At 42.0% G+C, this 27,837-nt stretch overlaps 1 protein-coding gene across 1 annotated transcript; it reads right to left on the bottom strand.

Annotated features, from left to right (window-relative positions):
• Positions 1-12,077: 12,077 nt before the first annotated feature.
• On the bottom strand, positions 12,078-27,113 carry LOC133137579 (protein asteroid homolog 1-like). The gene is made up of 10 exons (XM_061255910.1): positions 27,063-27,113; positions 25,072-26,441; positions 24,464-24,653; positions 23,228-23,420; positions 22,641-22,822; positions 20,089-20,486; positions 19,817-20,006; positions 16,829-17,341; positions 12,889-13,081; positions 12,078-12,357 (listed from the first exon to the last, which is right to left on the bottom strand). Exons 2-10 carry the CDS (start codon positions 26,434-26,436, stop codon positions 12,078-12,080), a joined length of 3,504 nt encoding a protein of 1,167 aa, XP_061111894.1. The 5' UTR covers positions 26,437-26,441; positions 27,063-27,113.
• Between the last annotated feature and the right edge of the window lie 724 nt (positions 27,114-27,837).

Genomic DNA, 27,837 nt, shown 5'->3' with positions numbered 1-27,837 from the left:
AAAGGAAGGCTGTATAATGATTTCTGTAAGAAACTACGTTAGCAAGAACAATTTGTCTTTTGTTATGGAGCCTGGAGGAGAATGTATTTAATTGGTCACACTTTACAATGTTATTTGAAGCATTGGCATTAACTAATGTATATTGGGCTCCAAGTATTGGCACCCCTGACTGGCAGTGCACAAAAAATAAAAAATTAAATTGAGACAAACTCAAAATGCCAACATGAAAAAGACTGTACTTTATCAATGTTTCAATGGAACCTAGCAAAATCTAATTTTCCTTTAATAAAAAATAGATCTCACCAAAATCAAGGTTTCAACATTATTGACATCCCTAGTTTAGTACTTGGTGCATCCACCTCTGGCAAAGATCATAGCATTGGGTCTTTTCCTTGACATGGTTACACTCACGCATATTTTGGCTAATTTCCCCCAAAAATACTTGATGTGCGTGAAGCCAGGAGATATAGTGGCCACCCCCAGACAGCCCTTGCCTACACCAGTAAAAAAATCCAAGAACCGATTATAGCAACCCGCTTCTTGTATGAGTGGCATGGTGATTTGAAAACTTGAAAGTTATTAACAAATCTGTGTTTTAGCACGCTTTTTTCACAAAAGTGTTTTTTCGATTAACTGATGATGACTCCACATGTACGCCATTTAAATCACTGTCTTGTGGGTTATAAGGCAGTATAGTTTTGGCACATTTCACTAGCAACCAGAGACTGTGAGCCATGCAGGAGTACAGCTACAGCACAGCCGGGGCATGCTATTATAAATGCATCAGCAACAACAGCTTTTACTATAACGTCGTATATTCCATGTACAATTACATTATCGTATTTAGCACTTGCTCTTATCCATTTCTTCCCGGGTATTCATTTACATATTAATGTTGCCATATGTGGTTAGTCTGAATCAAAATATAGACCATTACTACAGATGAAACTACTATCAGATGAAATGGTACGAATGCTGGATTCACCAACCTTTGACTTTATTAAAACAAATAATTTTCCAGTCTGTTTCCTGACAATTCGGACGCTGTTTCAACCTGCCCCATAGATTTCCAAGTTCTATTTTGCTTTTTAAAAAATGTAATATAAACTATAATTACTAAAAAGTTGAAAGTTGAGATGTTTATTTATATATATAGTATCACAGTAAGCCAATGATAAAAGCAACTGATGAGCCAGCACCGATGACTCACAGGCCTGTGCCGACCACTAATGAGCCAGCAGTGGGAATGAGAGACAGCACGAGCCAGGCTACTGACTCTCCTTGGCTGGCTTGGCTGGCAGCTCACTCACGTGGACTCGGAACTCAATCTCCCCTCCTGGCAACTCAAAAGTTTAGACTAGCGTCCTACCTGCCTAGACTAGCAACCTATCCTCCTTGGCCGGCTAATCCCTTGACTAATCCCTTGAAGGCTGGCGATTGACTTGTTGGGCTACTGATTTACCATGATGTTGATGATCAACAAGGGGTTTAACATATAGTGGGCTCCAGAACAATTGGCACATGAAGAAAAAATGGCTTGACTGCTCCGTGATTAGATCAGGGAGGAGGGCTAAACTGAAGGAAAAAGGTTAGCTGAAGTGAAAACTTCAAAAAGACAAAACATATAAATTTTGTTATGCAGCGCACCAAAGTCAAAATTTCATAAAGTCACCTGTTTGGCGAAAATTTTCTTACGGGAACACTACGAAAAGAGGTTGCGTTGAGCGCTTAACTGTATTTACATTACGCGTTTTATTCATAGACTGTGGGAAGCTTAAACAGTGTTGTGGTCTGAGGTTGTTTGTCGTAGCAATTCCTCTCTTGAATGTTTGAAGTATTTATTTGTACCTTTAAACAATAAATAGTACTGAATGTCTACTGTTGGTTTTAGCCTTGGGTTTTGCCTCAAACAGTTGATGAAAAATTGTGAGCTGTGAAGAAAACCCACAAAACATCAGGCAGTGACATCACAAACAAACAATCTCTACAGGGCAGGGGAGAAGGTATCTTAACCGCATCTTAACCGTACGAAAAAGACTTACAGAGCAGCAATATTGAAGCTATACCACAAGATGCAAACCACTCATCAGTAGTAAGAATCGGAAGACGAATTTGCAAAGAAGACAGAGATGAGCTACAAAAGTTCTGGAACAAAGTTTTATGGACTGATGAAACTAAGATTAACCTCTACAAAAGTGATGGAAAGGCCAAAGTGAAGAAAGAAGGGATCTGCTCATGATCCAAAACATAAAAGCTAATCGGTGAAGCACGGTGGAGGAAGTGCCATGGCTTGGGCTTGCATGGCTGCTTCTGGAGTGGGCTCACTAATCTTTATTGATAATGTAACTCATGATGGTAGCAGCAAGATGAATTCAGAAGTCTACAAAAACATTCTGTCTGCCAACTTATGAAGAAATGCGTTGAGTCAATCACCAGACCTTAACCCAAAGGGTTAAAGTTGTTTAAAACATCAGGTGTAAATACCAGGAAATAAAAGCTGAAATTCTGAACTCTTGTCTTGTGTTCATCTTTTTATCTCAACCCAAAATGCATTCATTGTATTGCAAAAACAAAGGAATTAGACTCAGCATTATGTCTATCTACCTGTCTTTGATCCAATCACGGAGCAGTCGAGCTCAATCACCTTTGTCTGTGCCATTTTTCCTTCATGTGCCAATAATTCCGGAGTCCACTTATTAGCAGCCTAGAAGGGTAGGTTGCTAGTCATGGCAGGCGGGTCGCTAATCTAGCTGAGTGAGTTGCTAGTCTGGGAGAGTGGTCTGCTAGTCTAGGCAGGTGGGACGCTAGTCTGAACTATTGAGTCTGGGGTGGCCTGTAGTGTAATGGTTAAGGTAAATGACTGGGAGACGCAAGGTCGGTGGTTCTAATCCCAATGTAGCCACAATAAGATCCGCACCGCCGTTGAGCCCTTGAGCAAGGCCCTTAACCCTGCATTGCTCCAGGGGAGGATTGTCTCCTGCTTAGTCTAATCAACTGTACGTCACTCTGGTGACAGTGTACCACACGAAGTGTGCGTCTGCCAAATGCCAATAATATAATGTAATGTAATGTAATGTAATGTAATGAGTTGCTTGTCTAGGAGATTGGGTTACTAGTCCACGTGAGTGAGCTGCCAGCCTAGGAGAGTCAGTAGTCAGGCTCATATGCTGTCTCTCATTTGCCACTGCTCACTGCTGGCCCATCAGTCATCGGCACAGGCCTGTTAGTTGCCAGTGCTGGCTCATCAGTTGCAGTATCATTGGCTTACCGCGATAGGTAAATGGCCAGCCTCTGCCTCTCATGTGGGTGGATGGAGGTATCGGCTGGGGGATGGTTGGGTGGGGGTATAGGCTGGGGAGTGGTTGGGTAGGGGTAGGCTGGGAGGTGGGTTTAGGTGGGGGAGGAGCAGGGTGGGTGGTGTTTCACTCTGTCTCCTCCACAGAGCAGCAGCACAGCGAGCTCTTGAGGGCTTTCCACACCCTGCTGAAGAAGCTCCGGAAAGCTTTCTTCTTTCCCACCTCTGAGAAAAACAGAGTGTCCCCTTATTGTTAATATCACTGTAAAACCTGAGAGTTCAGTGTAATCAAATGGGGGAAACAAATCTGAATCGTTTTAGTACGTCAACTATCTATTCAAGTATTCACTGGTCTTCACATTTTAAGTTAAGTAATTAAGTTTGATCGTAAATAGTAAAATAATACCAGAGTAAAGTAATCATTCAAGGGTTGCAGAGCATTTTCTGGATTCCCTTTGATCACACAATTTCTGGATTTAACTGAGCTGAGGGGTTCCAATTGAATATGCATATATACACAGTGAATTTAAGAGCAAAATGTACATTTTGCCATTTTCCATCCAGAGCACATTATCTGTGAGACTCACTCTGTGGGAGGCTCTCTGGCTGATGGGCTGCTTCCCCACCTCCCAGCGCCCCCATCTCTTCATCTGCAGCACACTGGATGAAGGCATGGTAGAGGACATAAGACCAAATTCAGGGGCCTCTACAAAGTTCTGACCCATATGAAAATACATCATAAATACAACTATTGGCACAACAGATATACACTGAGTACCTGACCAGACATCACTCTTCAGTTCGCTGTTTTTGGGCAGGTAAATCTTTTGAATTTTTTTACCAGGAAATGTTAAGAATGTTGTCATAAAATTCATATAAACACTGCGGTCTATTACGGTATCTTGGTCTTTAGTTCATCCTTAAAAAACATAAGGAAGCACATTTAAGGTTGTAGTTTCCCAGAGTGAAAGCACTGTGTAAAATACTTACGACAACCTCTGCATCCACTGCCACACCAGTGCTGGGGACAGCCTCCTCTCCAGGGCAGAGCTCACTGGAGGCTTCTGCCTCTGCCACTGCGATGGTGGAGGTGTCATAGGTCTCCTGCAAGACAGTTACATTACTGTTTTAGTTGTTTAGCAGGTGCTCTTCTACAGAGCTAGTTTACACTTTAAAAACAAGCCATTTTTGCAGAAAATTAATCAAGCAGTTCAGATTAATGACTTTAAGGTTACACAACACTTTCATAGAGAATAAACAAATACGGTTTCCTGGGTTAAAACAGAAATACTGGATGGTAAATTCAGACACCCATTCACACACACCAACAGCGATTGGCAATCGGCTGCTTTGCAAGGTACCAATCAGCTTGTTGCGATTTGGGGGTAATTGGGGGTTAGGAGTCATGCTCAAGGACATTTCAATACACCCTGAGCGGGGATTGAACCAAAAACCTTCTGATTACCAGACGACCATATTACCTCCTCAGCTAACCCCCCCCCCCCCCCCATCACTATGGGGATCATTATGAAATGACTTTAATGAGAATAAAAGCACTGTGTAAAGTCCTTACTACATCCTCCAACTCCATCGCATCCACCGCCACACCAGTGCTGAGGACAGCCTCCTCTCCATGGCAGAGCTGGCTGGAGGCTTCTGCCTCAGCCACAGCGATGATGGTGTTGTGGGTCACCTGCAGGACAGTGACATTACAGTTCTAGTCATTCAGCAGGTGCTTTTCTACAGAGCGACTTCACACATTACAAACAAGCCATTTTTGCAGATATTTAATTAAGCAGTTGAGATTAAGGACTTTAAGGATTGCACAACACTTTCATGGAAAATAAACAAATAGGGTTTCCTGGGTTAAAGCTGAGAAATACTGGATGGTAAATTCAGACACCCACTCACACACACCAACAGCGATCGGTGACCAGCTGCTATGCTAGGTACCAATCAGCTTGTTGGGATTTGGGGATAATTGGGGGTTAGGAATCATGCTCAGGGACACTTCGACACACCCTGAGTGGGGATTGAACCAAAAACCTTCAGATTACCAGACGACTGCACTTCCTCCTCAGCTAACGCCCCCCCCCCCCCCCCCGCCCCAACATTATGGTGATCATTATGAAATGACTGAAATGAAAATGAAAGCACTGTGTTGTACTTACTACATCCTCCAACTCCACCACATCCACCATCACAACAATGCTGGGGATGGCCTCCTCTCCATGGCAGAGCTGGCTGGAGGCTTCTGCCTCAGCCACTGCGATGATGGTGTTGTGGGTCTCCTGCAGGATAATTACATTACAGTTCTAGTCATTTAGCAGGTGCTTTTCTACAGAGCGACTTCACACTGACTTTACAAACAAGCCATTTTTGCAGATATTTAATTAAGCAGTTTAGATTAAGGACCTTACTCAAGGGTGCAAAAGCAGCATTTCACCTGGGAAAGAAAGCTGAAATGTTTCTGTAACAAGCCCAGGTTCTTTATTATGCTATACTGCTGGCCTATTTCTTAAACTGTCATGTTCACCCTTAAAAAGCAATTAGATGTCATAATGTATGGTACCACAGTTGTACTGTGTCTCTCCTGGGTTAAAACTGGGTCATTACTAAATGAATGATATGAAAATGAAAGTGCTGTACGGTACTTACTCCATCCTCCATCCCCACCACGTCCACCTCCAGATGTTCTTCGACAGTCGGCATGCATTCCACGAAAACATAACCGTAACCTTTAGTCTGCAGTATGACAAAAGCCAAGAGAAAGCGAGATACATTACAGTGTGGACAAGGCTATGAACAGTTTTGTCCTTCGAGTAATATAGGCCCACTTATGGTCATTTTGGAGGGATTGCACTTCACCGTACGTTACGTTTGAATCAAAAAGCCCAAAGGTTTTTTCGTTTTTTGCCCATATAAAAACAAATTGGGACTGTCTGTTTAAATCAGTGGTTTAGAACGACAATATCTCTTTCGGAAAATTGTGCACTAAATTTTCTGGGGCTAGGCTACAGTAAACAGTTCGACAGCATCTCAGAAAACAACAAGATATTTCGGTCAGAGACAAAATAAGCTAGGTGAACAATAATTAATTTTGGAATTCATAACTTTAAAAATAAATAGCCTACCTCTTGGATTCTCGCATGAATTCAATCGAATTTGGTTTCATATCCATATTGCCTTGATGCGTAGCTATGCGTATTAAAACGTGTTTAAACTGACCAGAACTTTTTAATGAGGATAGTCCCTTCCAAATTTCGTTTTTATTTATTGAATTCTGAAATGCACTACATTTTTATTTGTTGAATTATGTGGCCCCACAACCAATCAGAATTTTGGGGTTTTCATTGTTTTTCATGGTTTTCATATTCAATTTGTTTGTTTGTTGTTTTCATTTCACCAGTGCTCCATCGTCTTTAACTGCTCGATGATTTAATCTGTATGATTTGTTTAGATACTTACGTTTAGTTTGTTTATCTGTGTACCAAGAAATTTGACTCTGATTGGAAGATTTGATAAATTATGTGTTTTTCATGTAAAGAGACCAATAAAATAAACTATTTCATATTAAATTATGAGGCTATGCATAGCGTTAATATGAATACCACCAGATTGTATAAATTTTATTTTCCAACAACAATAAATATTGAACACGCTGTGACAACCGGTAGGCCTAACCTATTTATTAAGCTGGTATTATCATTTGGTTGTGCACTCATAATGAGCAATGATGGATAAATAACTACTTATTATTTATAGTTACAAATACCAACCAGATAATAGCCGAAGCCTTCCATTCAGCAGCCTAGTCTGATGAAAAGCCACAGCAGGTAAAAGCGAAAGCTGAATAGCAATGTTGGTTACTGCAATCATCGGCCTTCTGCTGAATGTACAACATAGGCAAGTACTTTTCCGTGAATTAATTCATTTATTTGATTTCATTTCATCTATTGTCCAGACGTGGAATGCATATGCTAGCAAACTGAAAATCCGGAGGTGAAACTCGCTTTGGGGATTTTCCAAAAATCATACTTTGTAAAAAAATATATATAAACAAATAAAGAGCAACATGTGAATAGCCTGAAAATAACGTTTGTTTTCCTTTAATACTATTTTTAAAAGCCACTTATCTCTTTCCTACGATCTTCTCGTTGGACTAAAAAATAATACCATTATTGTAAAACTTGATTTTCCAACATGTGAAGTGTACTTTATTAACCAAAGTCTCAAATTTTTCAAATAAAAAATCTAATACCCCTGAAGATGAGGGCCATAAGTCTTTAAGTTCTATTATTTGTGATTAGGTTAGAGAACACATTTGGAGAGATTTTTGACCATTCCTCCATTCCTTATATATAACTTATATAATACATTGAAAAAGAAATAGCCTACCGAGAGGATTCTGCTATAAAATCCGGTTCTAATATCCATCTTCTATTACTTATGTCCTGTCCTCTAGTATACTCAGCAGAATACTCGCCAAAGCAGGATTATTTGTATTTATTTAATTCTGAACTGAAAGGCATCTACTGTGACGTCACAGCCTAAACTCGATTTGAAATGTAAATACTGGAGAAATGACGTAAAGATGACTGGTGGTGCGTCACAGAGTGTAATTTAAACCAATCATTCGGGACCCTCAAAATGTTTCAAATAAAAATGTTTCAAATAGAATGGGACCTAATAGTAATTTAGTGTGCTTGAGTAGTTTACCAGATAGAGTCTGGAGACTGAGATGGCTATTCCAGAACATGTAGGTTGTTTTCACTCAACCATTTCTGTGTAGATTTGGTGCATGTTTGGAGCCATTGCCCTGCTGGACAATCTTCCTGTCCCAGCTTCCTAGCAGAGACAACCAGATTGACTGCTGAAAATTCCTGGTACTTTGTTGAATTCAATGTATGATATTGATTAAACAGTGTCCCTGGACCACTGGCAGCAAAATATCCCCAAAACATCCCCCCACCTCCATATTTGACAGTATGTATGAGGTGCTTCTCCTTGTATGCATTCCATTTTGCCGCCAAACATTCAATGCTGGTCTCATCTCACTCTCTTCTGGGCATAATTCCAATGAGGCTTGGCAAACTCAAGATGCTTTGTTTATTGTGCTCAGTAAGAGCTGTCTTTGTGCCGCCCTTCCAAAGAGTTTGCACAAAGACAGCATGGAGGTGCCATTTTATGTTTTGCTTTAGATTTGGTGGCCCCAAGACACAAACAATGTCTGCAATTCTTACTGCGATCCTTGGGTTACTCATGGCCTCCCTCACCATCTTGCCATGTCGGTGGGGATAATATGCACTTGCATCCTCTTCCTGGCAAGTCTGCAACCATTCCATATGGTTTGTATTCCTTTGTATTATTGCCCTTTCAGTGCTAAGTGGTATGTTTAACTGTTTGTGACCAACTTGTGATGGTCAATATAGTTCTTTTTGATTGAGATTAACAAAATGAAAGTAAAATTGTATTGCCAATTTCACTTTGTTTCATTTTATCTTAAATAATTGTTAAGGGAGCGAATCATTTGGACATTATGCTTTGCTGCCTCACAGCAAGGAGGTCCTGGGTTTGAATCCCGGTCGGCCGTGGCCTCCCTGTGTGGAGTTTACATGTTTTGCATGTTCCCCTCGTGTTTGCGTGGGTTTCCTCCAGGGTACTCCAATTTCCTCCCACAGTGCAGGTTAGGCTGATTGGAGAGTCTAAATTGCCCGTGGTTATGAGTGTGTGAGTGAATGGTGTGTGTGCCCTGTGATGGACTGGCAACCTGTCCAGGGTGTATTCCTGCCCCCCTGCAACCCTGTTCAGGATAAGCGTGTTAAGATAATGGATGGAAGTAGCCTTAGAGTTATGGTGCGTTGTGTGTGCAGAGATGCTCTTCTGCATACCACTGTTGTCATGTGTGGTTGTATGTGTTACTGTGACCAGTAATTTGACCAGTCTGGTCATTCTCCTCTGACATCTCTCATTTTCAAGGCGTTTGTTTTACTGGATTTTTTTAATGCACCATTCTTTGCAAACCCCGGAGATTAGTATGTGTGAAAATCCCAGGTGATCAGCAGTTTCTGAGATACTCACACCATCCTGTCTGCCACCAACAATCATTCCAGGGTCACTTAGATTACATTTTCCCCATTCTGATGGTTGATGTGAAGATTAACTGAAGCTCCTGACCCGTATCTACAAGATTGTGTGCACTGCACTGCCGCCAGATAGATAATCACATGAATAAGTAGGTGTAATAAAGTAAAAATGTTCCTAATTAAGTGCTTGGTGAGTGTAGATGGATTGGAAATAAACCCAGAATAAAATACAACTACGAGGCCAGATGGAAAGAAATTGAGTGGACAGTAAGAGAGGAGGTACAAGTTAATGCAATAATTGGGAGATACCACATTATTGAACCAGCTATCAGACAGAGATAATCAAGGTAAAACTGTGTTAAAAAAAAATAAGAAATTAAAAGATAAATGCAATTTACATAACCAAGACTACCTTAGGTACCTACAAATAAAAGAATACATTAACAAGACAATTATAGTATAAAATCATAACAGAAAATAAAATAATCATATCTTGCATATCTCATGGCATAGAGGTGGACCATGCCTAAAAATATTTAAAAATTATATTTAGGCTTCCTGCAGTTGAAATCAGAAAACACCCTCAATATAAAAGAACAATTGGAAGTGGTGGATAATTGAAGCAATGTCAACAGAGGGGTTTATGTAGACAACTGTGGAAAACAACAACCTCTCCTACTTTTTCTTTACCCCCGCACAGAATATTTTTTTCACAAATAAACATGATTGCTGGAGACTTAAGTGAGAGAAAAAAAAGCAAATCAGTCTTGTATTTTGCAGTTGCCCCTACGTGGCTCAATTTGAATGAAGATCCATGGTGTCCTGCCTGGAAATACAAAATTGTATGTCTTTCATAGAAAAATACCTTTGGAATAATGTATTTAGGGAAGTTGGAGGAGCTTGAGTAGAGACATTCGTTATAAAATACCTTGTTTGATTAGCTGTGATTGAAAGCTTATATTTTCGTAATCTCAACAAAACAAAGTTCTGTAGAGGGCACTGTTGTGCTTAAAAATGGTATGGCAGATTACGATCGGGGAAGGAATGAAGCCCATTTGTTGTATTTTATTATGGAGCCTGGAGGAGGATTTAAAAAAATGTATCCATTCAATGACCTATACATTATTTGAGATTTAGGCTTATGGTTGGCACAAAGATTGACGCAGATCAATGAATCTATGCAGAAATGAAGCAGAATAGGACCATGCATTTATTGTAAACATACATTTATTCTGCTTCTAATTTACATATCAGATGGACAGCCAATCTATAACCCTTCCAATATTTTATGACCAAATGCTTATACTTAGTACTTCCAAAGGGTATTAGATTGTATTGACCCCAAGTTATATATTTTCACATCATTTCCATGTGAAATTCCTAGAAAATCTCTTTTCATCATTTCAAGATGCAAAGCGCTTCAGCTCCAAATGCCACAGCAGCTCACATTGTGTCTGTACTGACTGACAGCTGTACAGATTGACCTGCGGTTTGCAGGTGAGAGTGCTTTTGTGCTATTAACAGACAGTGCCTATCCACCTGGGACTCACAGTGGAACAGTACAGAGGCAGTCCCTGTTGGCTAAATCCCATTCCATATCATGCATATGAACTACACTAACAATCGTAAGCTCATCACACAGTGCCATTGTCCGGGCATGGGACATGGGTGTGACTAACAATTATTGTGGCTGTAATTATCAGGTTCTCCATCAGATGTGCGAAGCACTATAACTTCCATGAACAGTTGTTCATTGGGTGCCACCTGTTACTATGTTTAACTTAAATCCAGCAGAAAGAATTCACAGCAGCATAATCTTGAGCAATACAAATCAAGCTTTTATTTACAGTTAATTCGCATCAATACAGGATGCAGGGAAAATATATTTGTGGTGAGATATATCACAGTGCATTTCATGCAAACGTTTGAGTGAAAACCTCTTTGTCATGAGGGACAGTTTTTAACTTACCCAAATGCAGCATCAACAAATATTTATTGGCTAGAACATAAAGCTATATTGTTTTTTTCTAGAAATGAGATGGTGCTCGTTGCACCACTGCAGTGGTACAAATGGCAGTGAAGACTGGCAGTATGTAGTATCACCATATAAATTGACTCATATTGTTTGCATTGCTATGCTCAATTTTATTTGTGCTGCCAGTACATAATGCATTCAAATACAAAGCTAAGCTGCTTGGAACTTTCAAAAATCAGTCTCCAACTGCAAAGCACAAATACAGTCTAAAAATACAAGTGATAAAAACAAGCTGTTCATATCCTCAGCACCTATTTGAGCCTATTTTACCTTTTGTCAGCTTTACATTATCAAAAAGATATTTGGTCATTCATTCCCTTTTACAATATCCTTTTTTAAACAAGTGTATTTCAAGGGATCTCCTCTCTATGCACTTAGCTGCCGCATATTGTGGTTACAATAATTAAGGCTTTAAAATACAACCTCTATAAAGAGAAATATACACATAATGAAGTGTATGTGCATTAAAAAGAATTTGATGATTTGAATACATTGCAAAAGTTTAAAAAATCCAGCTGTGCCATTAAAATATATTTTTAGACACAGTGCAAATGGGCAAGCAATTCAAAAGGGCAAGCAATTCCTGAGCTGTAATTACACATGGAATGCCACAATGTCTTCGCCTAAGCCTGCAACTTTAAAAATGGGCACTGAGTGCTGCCTACTCTTCATCAGCATCGTCATCCTCGCATGTTAACAGAGCGAACCTGTTCACCACACCTTGGGCACGTGGGGCTCTGCCCCGCTTATTTGGCCTCCGTCCTCTTCTCTTCTTTGTGGAGGAGGGGGCAAAGAAGTCAGCACCCACAGAGTGCCACATTGCCCCTTGGATGGCGCTGTAGAGCTGTGCAGGAAAGGGGGCTCCCGTCAGCAGAACCTCTGGGGTACTGCCCCCCTTCATCTCCTTCACGGCACCGTGCACAAATGTCCCACCGTACAGCCTGTCCCAAGAGAGACACGAAAGTCTGCATGACCCAGGCACGAGCTAATTCACCACTTAACTAAGAGCCTTTCACTCAGAAGACCTGAACTGCTCTTGATTGGGAGTGTCAACAATAGGGGGTTAGATCATTGCAGTGATCATGTGAATAGCTAATACAAATTCATGGGACAACACCTCTGGAATTCTTGGATTTGTGATATTAATGACTCACAAACATTACTTGTCAAATTGTCAAAAACAAGTGTGCCTTGTTTGTTATTTTCTTATACCTGATACTTTCACAAATAATGATAGTGAATAGCTAATACAACTTCATTGGACAACACTCCTGGAATTCTAGGATTTGTGTAATTAATAATTCACTAACATTATTTGTGAAAGTATCAGGTAAGAAAATAACAAACAAGCCATACTTGTTTTTGACAATTTGAGCTTTCATGTTTCTCCTGACTACTTCTCCTGGAATATTGTTTTATCTGAAAGGGTAAACAGCCCTTTGTGAGAAAGGGCACAGTCAGGCATTCTGTACCAGGCACACTCTGGCTCTGGAAGTGGACTGCAGAGCAGCTGGTTCAGGTAGATGCTCATCCACAGGCAGGACTGCCACTGGCTGTAAGCATGAGCCACGTCCAAATCAGGCCCTCTCCTCTCATTCGCTCTGACCCGTAGCCTGCCCAGCCTATTACAGACTGCCCTCACGCCTGGGTACTCAGCCACTGGGCCTAGAGGGAGAGAGTTGTGTTGACCATTACCGATGATGTAACACCACCCGTCAGGGCATCAATGAATGAATTCAACATAACTGAAATCAACCAATGCAGCACTAAGGGAGACAAGGAACAAAGGCAAAGAACAAACAGCACAGGAGTCATGCTATTGCATTGGGTACGTTATTTCCATACCATTGTGGAATGTATGCAGCATTATACATATACAGTTCAATGTACACATAACAAAATGTGTAACCAACTACAGATGTGGTATTGTACTGCTCATCTTAGTTTATATGATACATTGGGTACTACAGATGATATCATTGGCACTGGTGAACATTCTAACTTAAACTGATATAGATAAAATGTATGTCCAGGCACAGTTAACAGAATGCACTGTCCCAATATACAGTGCATCTGGAAATCATGTGTCATGTATCTACTCAAAATGAAGGTAAACACAATGACGGGTTCTTTTACTTAGTTCTTTTTATTTGCTAAGCCAAAAAGCACGGTTCATGCTCAACACTTGCAAAACAGACAAGGAGCATATTTTTAGGCATTCAACTTGAGAGCGCGCCAAATGCACAGGGTGGCGCTATTTAACCTGGCACGCTCAGCCAATCCTTATCCAAGGGCAAGGTTATCCAATTATTAATTAATACATAAAATGTCTTATCCTTTCTCACTTCATTTTAATTAAACGCATCTTTTCTGTAGCCTGGAGTATATAACACTCCTCCCCTGAAATCTGAAACCAGTTTCTCAGAAAGCACTCCCATTAAATTTTCCCATTTACTGTAAGAGAAACTAGTTTCTTACAGATTTAACCTATCTGGCGGCTTAATCTGCTGCTTGGGTCTCTCCCCAGATTCCTGACATGCCATAGGAACAGGGGCATTCAACACCGGCAATTTTACATTCACAGTATGATTGAATTCATTAGAATTTTCAGATCCTGCCACACTGGCATGTGACACACTTGAGGACATTGCCAAATCAGTTGCATCAGAATGAGAACACATTGCTGGACATTGCATCCGCATGAGAAACCATGTCACCCGACACATTGGTGCACATTTCAGTACTGATTAGTTGATTTACATGCCTCTTGTAAATTTTTCCATACACTTTTACCAAGTATGCAAGAGGACCCAATACCTTCACAATGCTACCTTGTAACCACTTAACACCTTCCCCTCCCCTGTGGTTTCGAACCAACACTTGTTGTTGTTTGGGGTTTTACCTGTAGTGGAGTTTTACCTGTAGTGGATTGTGGTGTGCGTCTATAGCAAAAGAGGAAATTCTGAATACAGTGGTTGCCTCTTCCCTTTTTCCAATGCCCTTTTCAATTTTTGCACTAAGCGTTCTGCAGCTCCGTTAAAAATGTCTGAAATTCCCTTGACACAAATTGAGGTCCGTTATCGGATACTACCTCACTTGGAAGTCCCCACGTAGCAAAGTATCCCCGTAACACCTCTATGGTCTTTTCAGCTGTGGTACTGGACATAAGTGCAATCTCAGGCCAACGAGAATAGCTATCAGTGACAACTAGGAAATCGTGCTTTCCATTCTGCGCAAAATGCAAATGGTTCTCTGCCACGGAGTGTTAAGCCAATTCCAATTATGCACAGCAGCTGTGGCTGGCTGATTCCTCTCCAACTGACATGTCTGACATGTACTGATAAGTGATTCTCTGTCTGAATCAAGATTTGGCCACCAAAAATGGCTACGGCCTTCATTTTCACTATTCCCAGGTGATTGTTGCCAAATTCTTTCAACATTTGTGGTTTTAAGACCTCCAGTACAATAACCCGGAAACCCCACATTACACAATCCCTTTCAACAGTAAGCTCTGAATTTCTCACAAAGTAGGGCTTCAGCTCAGCATCAGTCACATGCTTTAGCCATCCGTTTAAAGTAAAGTGTTTCACTTTCTGTAACACTGCATCACATTTTGTTTGATTAGCTATCTCTTGAGCTCAGATTGGTACCATGTCCAAAAACGACACCCTGATAAGACAGATGGATAGAAGATCTACTCGGCATTGCCATGTTGCAATGAGGGCTTGTACTGTATTTCGTAGTGATAAGAAGCAAAAATAAGTCACCACCTTTGCAGTCTAGCTGCAGCTAGTGTAGGAACACCCGTTTTAGGTCCAAAAATCTTCACTAACGGTTTATGATCAGTGGATAAAGTGAATTTACGCCCATACAAGTACTCATTAAATTTTGTTACACCCAAAATGATTCCCAGCGCCTCCTTTTCTATTTGTGCATAGTTAACCTCGGTTTTAGTTAGCGTGTGCGACGCATAATCAATGGGTTTCTCACTGCCATCAGGTAACTGGTGCGAAATTACTGCCCCGACTCCGTAAGGAGAAGCATCGCAAGCCAAAATCACTGGAAATTTGGGGTTGTAATGAGTTAACACTGGCTTTAGTACATTCAAAAGCTGCCTGGCATTGATCAGACCATTTCCACTCTCTGTCCTTACGCAATAACTCCGTCATCGGCTTAATTTCACTAGACAGGTTTGGTCATAGCTAGGAATGACCTTAACTCTGTCACGTTTTTAGGCACAGGCGCTTTGTCAATTGCTTCAGTTTTCTCCTTCATGGGGGGCAGCCCCTCTGAATCAATAACATGCCCTAGGTATGTTACACTTTTCTCAAAGAAAACGCATTTTTCCTTGTTTACTCTAAGGCCACGTTCTTGCAGTCTTTGCAAAACCCTTTTAAAATTAAACAGGTGTTCATTTGTCTTTTCCAGTTCTCAATATGTCGTCTAAATAGCACACGACACCTTCAAGACCTTGCAATATCTGGTCCATAGTAAATTGAAATATTGCGGGCGCGCTAGCGACCCCATATGGCAATCTGTTGTAAACGTATAGGCCTCGTTGCGTGTTAATGGTAAGAAATGGTTTACTTCTCTCATTCAACTGCAACCGCGTATACGCCTGAGTCAAGTCAAGTTTCGTAAAATGCTTCCCACCTGCCAATGTGGAGAACAGGTGTTGTGTTTTCGGTAGCGGATATTGATCTATATCAAGCCACGGATTTATGGTTAATTTGTAATCTTCGCATAGGCGGACTGACCCATCACGCTTTGGAATGCAAACGAGCGGCGCAGCGCATTCGCTGTGCGGTACAGGAGAAATGACTCCCCGTTGCTCGAGTTCAATTAGTTTCTTGTCAACAGCTTCGCGCAGTGCGTACGGCACTGGTCTCGCTTTGCAAAATTTCGGTCTGGCATCTGGTGACACTCGCAGTGTGGCGGTTACACCTTTTGCACAGCCTAGCTCTGAACTGAACACTGATTTGTGAACAGCGCACAAATGTTCCACTGGGTCATCTACGCGATTTACTTTAGACCAGTCTAGATTTAGAACTCGAATCCAATCGCGACCCATAAGCGCTGGACCCTTACCACGTGAAACAAGCAATGTCAGTTGCAATTGCTGCTTTTCACATTGTACATTCACCCTGATTTTGCCCATCAAGTCTAACAGTTGATCAGTGTACGTTTTCAAAGTAAGATTGCATGGTTGAAATTGCACATTTCTAAACTTGGAGCAATACAAGCTTTCAGAGATGACAGACATTGCTGCCCCAGTATCTACCATGTACATCCTAACTCCATTACATCTCACCATAACTTTATACGGTTTCACATACTCACAGTTTGTTTTCACTACATAAAGTCCCAATTTAGTTCGTTCGTTGGTTGCATTAGTTTGCAAAGTCACAGTACCTTCAGTCGTGCTCTCCGTTTTGTCCACAAAGTTCACTTCTGGACCGCTTCGAGAATGAAAAGAACGGCTCGCCGACCCACCAGTCTGCCGCCGCTGCTGCTCCTTGGCGGTGGCGTGGAGGTCGGGGTGCTTGGTCTTGCAAGCTCGCTCCAAATGTCCCGTCTTGCCGCATCCTCGACAATGGAACTCTTTAAACCGGCGGTCGCCTGGTGCATGCCCTTTTCCCAGGCATCGATGGCACTCGCTGCCGGTGTTGCTTCTTGGCTCCGTTCTCCCCATTCTGAACTCGCGCTGCTTCGCCCCCCGTTGCTGCAGGCCTACATGGTCAGCTCGTAGGTGCGGTGATGACGGTCCCCTCTGGATGGACTGCAAGCCAATGCTGGTGCACTCGAAGTTATTTGTTATCTGGATCATTTTCGGCCACGTTAATTCGTTATCACTGGCTGCGTTCAGTAGTTTTCGGCGCAGTTCCTTGCTGGAAATGCCGAAGACGAACTGATCTCGCAGCTGGTCTTCCAGACCCGTGCCAAAATCGCATGTGCTTGCTAGCCCTTTTAAGCTAGCTATGTAGTCTGCAAAAGACTCTCCAACCTGTTGACGGCGATTTCGAAAAGTGTACCTTTCGGCTAACACGTTCTTCTTTGGCGTATAAAAGTCTCTCATTACTTTTAACAAATTGTCGAGTGGCGTTTCGCTCACTTTGCTCGGTGCTACCAAATCTTTTTACACTGAAAAAGTGTTAGGGCCTACCACCGATAAAAATACTGCGCTTTCGGTCATCTTCAATGTTGTTAGCTGACGAAAATTGCGTAAGTCTTTCCTCGTAGTTTTCGAACGTTTCTGCCGTTTCGTCAAAAATGTATCCTGCGTCACTGCTGTACAACGCCATGTTGCTGCTCTCAATTTCAGTTCTTGGCTTACTGAGTCAAGACGGAGGTTTTCCGTTTCATATAAAAAAGATACTAATCCGAATCCTCGTCGCCAACCTTGTCATGTATCTACTCAAAATGAAGGTAAACACAAAGACGGGTTCTTTTACTTAGTTCTTTTTATTTGCTAACCCAAAAATCACGGTTCATGCTCAGCACTTGCAAAACAGACAAGGAGCATATATTCAGGCATTCAACTTGAGAGCGCGCCAAATGCACAGGGTGGCGCTATTTAACCTGGCACGCTCAGCCAATCCTTATCCAAGGGCAAGGTTATCCAATCATTAATTAATACATAAAATGTCTTATCCTTTCTCACTTCATTTTAATTAAATGCATCTTTTCTGTTGCCTACAGTATATAACATTCGGAACCACCAGGACTCTTCCTAGAGCTGGCCGCCTGTCTAAACTGAGCAATCGGGGGAGAAGGGCCTTAGTCAGGGAGGTGACCAACAACCCGATGGTCACTCTGTCAGAGCTCCAGCGTTCCTCTGTGGAGAGAGGAGAAACTTCCAGAAGGACAACCATCTCTGCAGCAATCCACCAATCAGGCCTGTACGGTAGAGTGGCCAGACGGAAGCCACTCCTTAGTAAAAGGCACATGGCAGCCCGCCTGGAGTTTGCCAAAAGGCACCTGAAGGACTCTCAGACCATGAGAAACAAAATTCTCTGGTCTGATGAGACAAAGATTGAAATCTTTGGCGTGAATGCCAGGCATCAGGTTTGGAGGAAACCAGGCACCGCTCATCACCTGGCCAATACCATCCCTACAGTGAAGCATGGTGGTGGCAGCATCATGCTGTGGGGATGTTTTTCAGTAGCAGGAACTGGGAGACTAGTCAGGATTGAGGCAAAGATGAATGCAGCAATGTACAGAGACATCCTGGATGAAAACCTGCTCCAGAGCGCTCTTGACCTCAGACTGGGGTGACGATTCATCTTTCAGCAGGACAACGACCCTAAGCACACAGCCAAGATATCAAAGGAGTGGCTTCAGGACAACTCTGTGGATGTCCTTGAGTGGCCCAGCCAGAGCCCAGACTTGAATCCGATTGAACATCTCTGGAGACATCTGAAAATGGCTGTGCACCGACTCTCCCCATCCAACCTGATGGAGCTTGAGAGGTGCTGCAAAGAGGAATGGGCGAAACTGCCCAAAGATAGGTGTGCCAAGCTTGTGGCATCATATTCAAAAAGACTTGAGGCTGTAATTGCTGCTAAAGGTGCATCAACAAAGTATTGAGCAAAGGCTGTGAATACTTATGTACAGGTGATTTCTTAGTTTTTTATTTTTAATAAATTAGCAAAAATTTCAAAAAAAACTTCTTTCATGCTGTCATTATGGGGTGTTGTGTGTAGAATGTTGAGGAAAAAAATGAATTTATTCCATTTTGGAATAAGGCTGTAACATAACAAAATGTGGGAAAAGTGAAGCGCTGTGAATACTTTCCGGATGCACTATAAGTTACACAATGCATGCACTATTGGTTCTGAATCTTGCATCTGGGGTATCAATTTGTGGGCTGGTTTTCATTCCAACCATGAGTGCAATCCCAGAACTTTTTCTTAATTACACTTAAAGACAAGCTGAAATGAAAATGTACTTTTCCCTCAATTTAATCAATTCTTCATACCCATACAAACACATCTTGGTGTATAATACACGCCAAAGTGTTTTTCATCCACTTCCTGGAAAACTAGATTTTACAAGATTTGATGTGATCGTGTGCCTGTGTATGTTGATAAAATGTTGTTCCCTACAGCTTCAGGTTCCCCCTACATCTGGACAAAGGGAGACCTTCTGCTCGTGAGCCCCTCACCTCTGGAACTACCCTCCCTGATGATTTTAGAACTACCCCATCTACTGATGCTTTTAAAACCTTTTTTTTGCCAACAGGCCTTGCTTTTAAAATCTATAAAATCTGCTTAAAGATTTGCCACTGCAAATGAGAAGCGCTATATAAATTGAATTTATTATTATTATTAAATAATAATACTAAAAAGACAGTAATCCCTAGCATATATGAGGGACAGTATGCCTTACAATTTGCTGTACCTCTCTGGCTGCCTCCAAGTCTGCAGAGTTCTCCATACACAATGCCCAGCAGCAGAGCCTGGACCATCTGAAGGTTAGGTTTGGGCTTGGAGCTGCTTAGCCAGTAGCAGGTAACACACACAGGTAAATTGAGGTGGGGGCGATCGGCTATAGTAATGGACTCGTCTGCTCCCAGAGTCTCCAGGAGAACCTGGAGTCGGACAGGTAAAGGCACCTACAAAACAAGTGAGTACATGAAACATAGTCAAGCAAACAGAAGTGTTATGGATCACCCTCCCACCCTTCAAGTCGAAGATATAGAAATCACTGTCCTTGCTTAGCACTGCGCAGTTCCACTCATTGGCCAAGCAGGCAATCTCTTGGTCAGCCTCAAACATGCAGTGGATAAAGGGGACATTAAGGCTGGCCAGCTTCTGTCTGAAGACCGTTCTGGAGAGGAGTGTGAAGGGAGAAACTTGGGACTGCTTTGACTTCCCAGTTGATATCTTGCCAGCATCCTCGACCCTGCCCTGGGCTCGCTCTTTTAGTGTTGGAAATTTCTTGCCACTGTAATCAATCGCCCCATCCATCACGACAAAGGGCTTTATGTTGCAGGTGGTAAGGGTCTCAAAGAATTGTTGGATGATGTTTGCGAAGGATTCATAGTCTCCCCCGTGCCGCTGGTCCAAGCCTGATTTGATGTACAAGTTGCAGAAAAAGTTGTTTCCATCAATTACAAGTTTGGTGTTTTTTAGCTTTCGTTCCTCATAAAACTGTTTCTTATTTCCTTCAATGTAACTTGTGAGTCCTCTCACACCCATGGTTTCTGCTAGGGGCAAGGGGCAAGGTTATTATATACAGCCTCCACATACAGTCCATATGCAAAATTCTAAAAAAGTAAACTCTCAAAAAATGTGTTTGCAAAAAAACAAAAAAAAACTGAAACAAACCCACAGTATGTTGACATTTTTTTTCACAGAATTCTGATTTTGTTCAGCAAGCTCTTCGGGAAAATCAGACTTTATTAGTACAAGTGCACAAAGCCGGGTCAATTCTGCAGAACTGAACGTCAATTGTTGGTTTCACACCCATTTTATACACTTCTATAACTCCTCCTAAAAAATACCAGCTGATCTCTGACACGCCACAATGATTTCAGCACTCTTGGGTGCCAACATCATTGTGGCAATCGCCCAAATTATAATTTTGCTTTGTGAGCTATTTAAAAATAAATGTTCTCTCGTCACAATTTTGCTTGGTAAGCTATTCTCTAAAAATGAATGTTTTCTTTAAAGATGACACTTGTTTTGTAAGCTATTCTGAAATGTTCTCTTGTCCAAAATAATTGACATTTTGCATCATAAGCTCAAAAAGAAATGATATTTTGCATCATAAGCTATTCTTAAAAATAAATGTTCTTATCGCATTGTACAGGCATACAGCTGTTCTGCAAACTGTCCTCGACAAAGGTAGCCCACCCCCACAACGCAAGACATCCTGCCCTGCAAGCTGTTTTTTAACAAAAAGGAATCATAAAAGATTAATGATGCAAAACATGGTGTTATTCTGTACTTTCCAATTTTCCTTTTAAGCATACACATTATTTTATTCAATTCAGGTTACATATGGGTCACTATACTTCTAGCACAAATTAGCAGTTAATCAGTTTGAAAATATACAGACATACTCAATCATACTTTAATATTTGATTAATGGTGGTTTCTTGCGTTTCCATAAGCTCATCTGTAATTAATGATATAGGTTAATTGGCTTACATATTGATTACATGAGTAATAGGCAGCATACATGTGATATATATTGATTATAGGCCGCATACATATTGGTATACTTTTGGCATGAAGCTTTAAGAGTTTTGGAGGAACCAGCTTGCTCAACTCTGACAGTTTGACGGTTTAGTCTGATTTTGTCTTGTGATTGGAATGGTAAATGGTTGGCATTTATATAGCGCCTTTATCCAAAGCGCTGTACAATTGATGCTTCTCATTCACCCATTGATACACACACTCACACGCCGACGGTGATTGGCTGCCATGCAAGGCACCGACTAGCTCGTCGAGAGCATTTGGGGGTTAGGTGTCTTGCTCAGGGACACTTCGACACAGCCCGGGCGGGGATCGAACTGCCTAGGTAAGCAGCATTTTGAATAGTTAAGTTTGGTCACTTTTGCTTTGTTGATTGTTTACTTATTTATGAGTATTTCACAATAAATTTGTTTGAACCAATGTTGGTTCAAACCAAAGTTTGGAAGTGCAGTGTTACCCTTTTCAGTCTTGTGTCTAAGATTTTGAAAATTTAGCACAAACTTGTGAGAATAGTGCCAAAGTGATGTGTACTGTAATAAAAAATAGATTTCCCCAAAATCAAGCTTTCATCATTTTTGGCATCTCTGGTTTAGAAATTGGTGCATCCACCGCTGGCAAGGAGTCTTTTCCTGTAATGCTCTAATACCTGTGCATTATACGGTAATACCTGTACATATAAACGGTATTACCTGTGCATAGAAACATGTGCATTATACTGTAATACTTGTGCATGTACATGCAGTATTAAAAAGATAAATGATATCTGAATGAATTGCAAAAGTAAACTCTTTCCAGCTATAGTAATAAAATGTAATTCTCAGTACAGTGCAAATTGGCAAACATTTCCTAAGGTGTAATTACAAATTACAATTTGTCTTCTCCGAAACCTGCTACAGTCTCCTCCTAAAACTGCAACATTAAAAATTAGTGCTGCTACTATTCATCAACACCATCATCTTGTAGAGCATACATGTTGGAGGAGCAAAACCTCTATGTGGCTCCAACCCCCTGAACTTTCTTACTGGCATTCACCCACTTCCTGGACGGGGGTCTGAAAAAGTCAGCACCCACAGAGCGCTGCACCGCCACTTGGATGTCCCTGTAGAGCTGTGCAGGAAAGGGGGCTCCCATCAGCAGGTCCTCTGGGGTACTGCCCCACTTCATCTCCACCACAGCACCGTGCACGAATGTCCCACTGTACAGCCTGTCCCAAGAGAGACACGAAAGTCTGCATGACCTGGGCACGAGCGAATTCACGCCTTCACCAAGAGCCTTTCACTCAGAAGACCTGAACTGCTCATGATTGGGAGTGTCAACAATAGGGGGTTAGATCATTGCAGTGATCATGTGAATAGCAAATACAAATTCATGGCACAACACCTCTGGAATTCTTGGATTTGTGGAATTAATAACTCACTAACATTATTTGTAAAATTGTCAAAAACGTATTATTTGTGAAAGTATCAGGTAAGAAAATAACAAACAAGCCATACTTGTTTTTGACAATTTGAGCTTTCATGTTTCTCCTGACTACTTCTCCTGGAATATTGTTTTATCTGAAAGGGTAAACAGCCCTTTGTGAGAAAGGGCACAGTCAGGCATTCTGTACCAGGCACACTCTGGCTCTGGAAGTGGACAGCAGAGCAGCTGGTTCAGGTAGATGCTCATCCACAGGCAGGACTGCCACTGGCTGTAAGCATGGGCCACATCCAAATCAGGCCCTCTCCTCTCATTCGCTCTGACCCGTAGCCTGCCCAGCCTATTACAGACTGCCCTCACGCCTGGGTACTCAGCCGCTGGGCCTAGAGGGAGAGAGTTGTGTTGACCATTACCGATGATGTAACACCACCCGTCTGGGCATCAGTGACTGTCATTACTGTCAGTGACATCAGTTCAGATGAGCCATTGAGCTTCCTACAGAACTCTGAAATCAACATAACTGTGAAATCAACCAATGCTGCACTAAGGGAGACAAGGAACAAAGGCAAAGAACAAACAGCACGGGAGTCATGCTATTGCATTGGGTACATTATTTCCATACCATTGTGGAATGTATGCAGCATTATACATATACAGTTCAATGTACACATAAGGAAATGTGTAACCAACTACAGATGTGGTATTGTACTGCCTATCTTTTGTGTATATGATACATTGCGTTCTACAGATGATAGAATGTTCACTAGTGCCAATGATAACTTAAACTGATATAGATAAAATGTATGTCCAGGCACAGTTAACCGAATGCACTGTCCCAATATAAGTTACACAATGCATGCACTATTGGTTCTGAATCTTGCTTCTGGGGTATCAATTTGTGGGCTGGTTTTCATTCCAACCACGAGTGCAATCCCAGAACTTTTTCTTAATTACACTTAAAGGCAAGCTGAAATGAAAATGTACTTTTTCCTCAATTTAATAAATTCTTCATACCCATACAAACACATCTTAGTGTATAATACATGGCAAAGTGTTTTTCATCCACTTCCTGGAAAACTAGATTTTACAAGATTTGATGTGATCGTGTGCCTGTGTATGTCGATAAAATGTTGTTCCCTACAGCTTCAGGTTCCCCCTACATCTGGACAAAGGGAGACCTTCTGCTCGTGAGCCCCTCACCCTCCCTGATGATTTTAGAACTACCCCATCTACTGATGCTTTTAAAGCCTTTTTTTTTGCCAACAGGCCTTGCTTTTAAAATCTATAAAATCTGCTGGAAAGATTTGCCACCGCAAATGAGAAGCGCTATATAAATTGAATTTATTATTACTATTAAATAATAATACTAAAAATACAGTAATCCCTAGCATATATGAGGGACAGTATGCCTTACAATTTGCTGTACCTCTCTGGCTGCCTCCAAGTCTGCAGAGTTCTCCATACACAATGCCCAGCAGCAGAGCCTGGACCATCTGCAGGTTAGGTTTGGGCTTGGAGCTGCTTAGCCAGTAGCAGGTAACACACACAGGTAAATTGAGGTGGGGGCGATCGGCTATAGTAATGGACTCGTCTGCTCCCAGAGTCTCCAGGAGAACCTGGAGTCGGACAGGTAAAGGCACCTACAAAACAAGTGAGTACATGAAACATAGTCAAGCAATCAGAAGTGATTTGGATCTCTCCATCATTCATATGGTATGATGCAAATTAATACAATATCTTTGGGCATCAAATTTAGGTCAAGGGGTTTAATGCCTAGTTATTGAGTACTGCAAGGAGAGAGAACATTGAGAGAAATGTCCTTTGGCTCTGAGGTGAGAGCAATAAACTCAAATTCTCACATCGTAAGAATGGTACTACTTAGCTGGAATAACTGGTTAACTGTGCGGATGAGGAAGGATGTGCAATAAGGCTGAATTTGAACTAAATGCTCATTAAAGGACCCACATAGTATTTTTTGAAGAAGGTGTGAAGGGCTCAAAAAGCTTCACTGACACAATGACTAAGCGTAGCTACCTCATTCAGTTTCTCCAGAGGCAGCTGCTGGATCCCACTTGGAAGAATGGCGTCAATGGAGGCTCCCTGGAATTTGAGACCCTGCCTGTCAAACTCCTGCACATGGTAAAGCGGGCTGCCCTCGGTTGGATTTGTGGTCTCTCCCTGCTCGCTGCCTTGCCCCTGGAGAAGCTTCCTATTCCCATCCAGAAGCAGGCCATAGAAGACCTGGCGGATTGGCAGGGAGGTTGTGTGGCTGCTGGGAAGCTGGCAGTTCTCCACCTGCACTCCCAGTATGGTTTTCTGCAGCACCAGGACATCAAGAATGAAAGAGGGCAAGTGGCCCCTGGACAGTCTATCCAGGAGCCATTCGGGCAAGTGTCTCACAGGCTCCGGGAGGTTGGCTGGTGTGTAGTATTTTGCCAGGTTGTCCACTGAAGCTCCGTGCATGAAGTACTGCGCCAGGTTGCTGTGGGAGACTTTGTACTCCTGCATTCCGGAGATTATATCCTGAGTGATATCCTGGGCACTGTCTCGGACAAGAACTTCATCCATCGCTTCCTCCGGCCCAGGGAATTGGGACAGCCAATGGAGCAGGCCATCAATGCGGGCGTGCATCCACCAGTGTGCAGGCTGGGCCACTTGCGAGAAGTTAACCCGGCTGAAAAACGCATCCATGGACCTTGGGCTGGTGTAGTCATTGCCAACAATCACCGCAAAGAGAGGGAGCAGCTCTTTGTTCATGTTATTGAAGCAGGCACAGAAATTGTTGATGGAGAAATGGGAGACTGGAATGTACCTTTCCTTGGTCTCCTGGCACATGCTGATGTTGTGCCACTCGAAAAACTCGTATGGGAGGTACCCACCCTTCAAGTCGAAGATATAGAAATCACTGTCCTTGCTTAGCACTGCACAGTTCCACTTATTGGCCAAGCAGGCAACCTCTTGGTCAGCCTCAAACATGCAGTAGATAAAGGGGACATTAAGGCTGGACAGCTTCTGTCTGAAGACCGCTCTGGAGAGGAGTGTGAAGGGAGAAACTTGGGACTGCCTTGCCTTCCCACTTGACATCTTGCTAGCCAACTCGATCCTGCCCTGGACTCGCTCTTTTAGTGTTGGAAATTTCTTGCCACTGTAATCAATCGCCCCATCCATCACGACAAAGGGCTCTATGTTGCAGGTGGTAAGGGCATCAAAGAATTGTTGGATGATGTTTGCGAAGGATTCATAGTCTCCCCCGTGCCGCTGGTCCAAGCCTGATTTGACGTGAAAGTTGCAGAGCAAGCTGTTTCCATCAATTACAAGTTTGGTGTTTTTTAGCTTTCGTTCCTCATAAAACTGTTTCTTATTTCCTTCAATGTAACTTGTGAGTCCTCTCACACCCATGGTTTCTGCTAGGTGCAAGGTGCAAGGTTATTATATACAGCCTCCACCAGCAAATATAAAACATATTCCTCATAGCTACAGCCATTGTAAAATTGTTTAAAACCCTGGTGGAAATGCCAGCTTGATTCTATTCTGGTTTTTCGCTGGACCAGCTGGTTTGAAGCTAATTTGGAGATGGTCAAACTCGTAACAAGCTGGTAGATAAAACAACCATACTGGCAAGACCCTGTCCAGCTGATGGAGCAGCTTGGTACAAGTAACAGACCGTCCAGCTGGAGCAGAAGCTGGTTCCAGCTGGGATTTCAAATAGCTTCAATGCTTTTATCACAAAGTTCTATCAGGAAATTGACTACAATAGAGAAAAAATAATAATTAAAAGAATGATAGGCTTTCATATTTATTACTACAGCATAACATGGGTTGCTTTAACAGCTTACTAGCTAACACTAATTTTGAAGCATTGTGCTGATGATGCCTTGAAAGATTAAAGGAGGTGAACTAAAATTAAGATAAATAAGCATGGACTCGCCATCCATCAAATCCTTAGAATAAGTGCAAGGTGAGTGCCAATAATGCATCCTTAAAAGACATGAACTGTCTGTAAGCAAGCAAAAAAGTTAACTTACATTTCAAATGTTTCACCGTGGATTCAGAATGAGAGATGCTGACTATCTGAGTCAGGTAACATACTTCAAAACACTTCCTGCATTTAGTGTATTTTATTCGCAGAGGAGTTCTTGCTTGTTGCCAAAGTGAATAATGAATGAGTATCAAACATGGTTTCAGTTAGACTGGTTAGACTAGTGAGCCTACATTGCTGGCTGCTACAACTGTCATTTGTCATTGTTATGCATGTTCATTATGTGTCCTCAGAATTATTTGTATCATAGTCAGAATGCATCTACAGCATGGATTGAATCATGTTCTATCACTTTATTAGGTATTTACTAGACTCAGTTTATAGACTTATAGACTTGGTGTTCAGAATTGCTCTTCTGCATACCACTATTGTAATGTCTGTCATATTCGACCAGTCTGGCCTTTCTCCTCTGACCTCTCTCATTAACAAGGCATTTTTGCCTGCAGAACTGCTGCTCACTAGATGTTTTGTTTGGTTGGGGCTGGGCGGAGAGCCAGATGCGACTGAGGATAAAACCCTCTAAAACGAACACGCGAACGTGTTCCTCACTAGATCCCAGGGAACAACGGGAATGGGATATACACAACAGAAACTGAACATTAGAAGGAAAAGAGAAAAGCCAAAAAACGGCTATAAGAAAACAAATCAACCCTTTTAAAACAGGATGAACCGCACCACTGACCTAGCCGGGAAAAAAGGCTAGGCACGAAAATAAAACCTCGAGACGCAGCTCGGGACCAAAACGCAAAGCAAAATACATA

The sequence above is a fragment of the Conger conger genome, chromosome 9, assembly GCF_963514075.1.
Source record: "Conger conger chromosome 9, fConCon1.1, whole genome shotgun sequence".
Lineage (NCBI taxonomy): Eukaryota > Metazoa > Chordata > Actinopteri > Anguilliformes > Congridae > Conger > Conger conger.
Note: the sequence above shows the minus strand (reverse complement) of the source record. Positions and strands in the feature narration are given on the sequence as shown.

Coding starts and splice junctions, on each gene's coding strand:
- LOC133137579 (XM_061255910.1), bottom strand. CDS start 26,436: ATGGGTGTGAGAGGACTCACAAGTTACATTGAAGGAAATAAGAAACAG. Junction 20,007..20,088: donor TCGACTTGAAGGGTGGGAGG/GTGATCCATAAC, acceptor GTCCGACTCCAG/GTTCTCCTGGAGACTCTGGG. Junction 17,342..19,816: donor ACTTGGAGGCAGCCAGAGAG/GTACAGCAAATT, acceptor CGGGTCTGGAAG/ACCAGCTGCGAGATCAGTTC.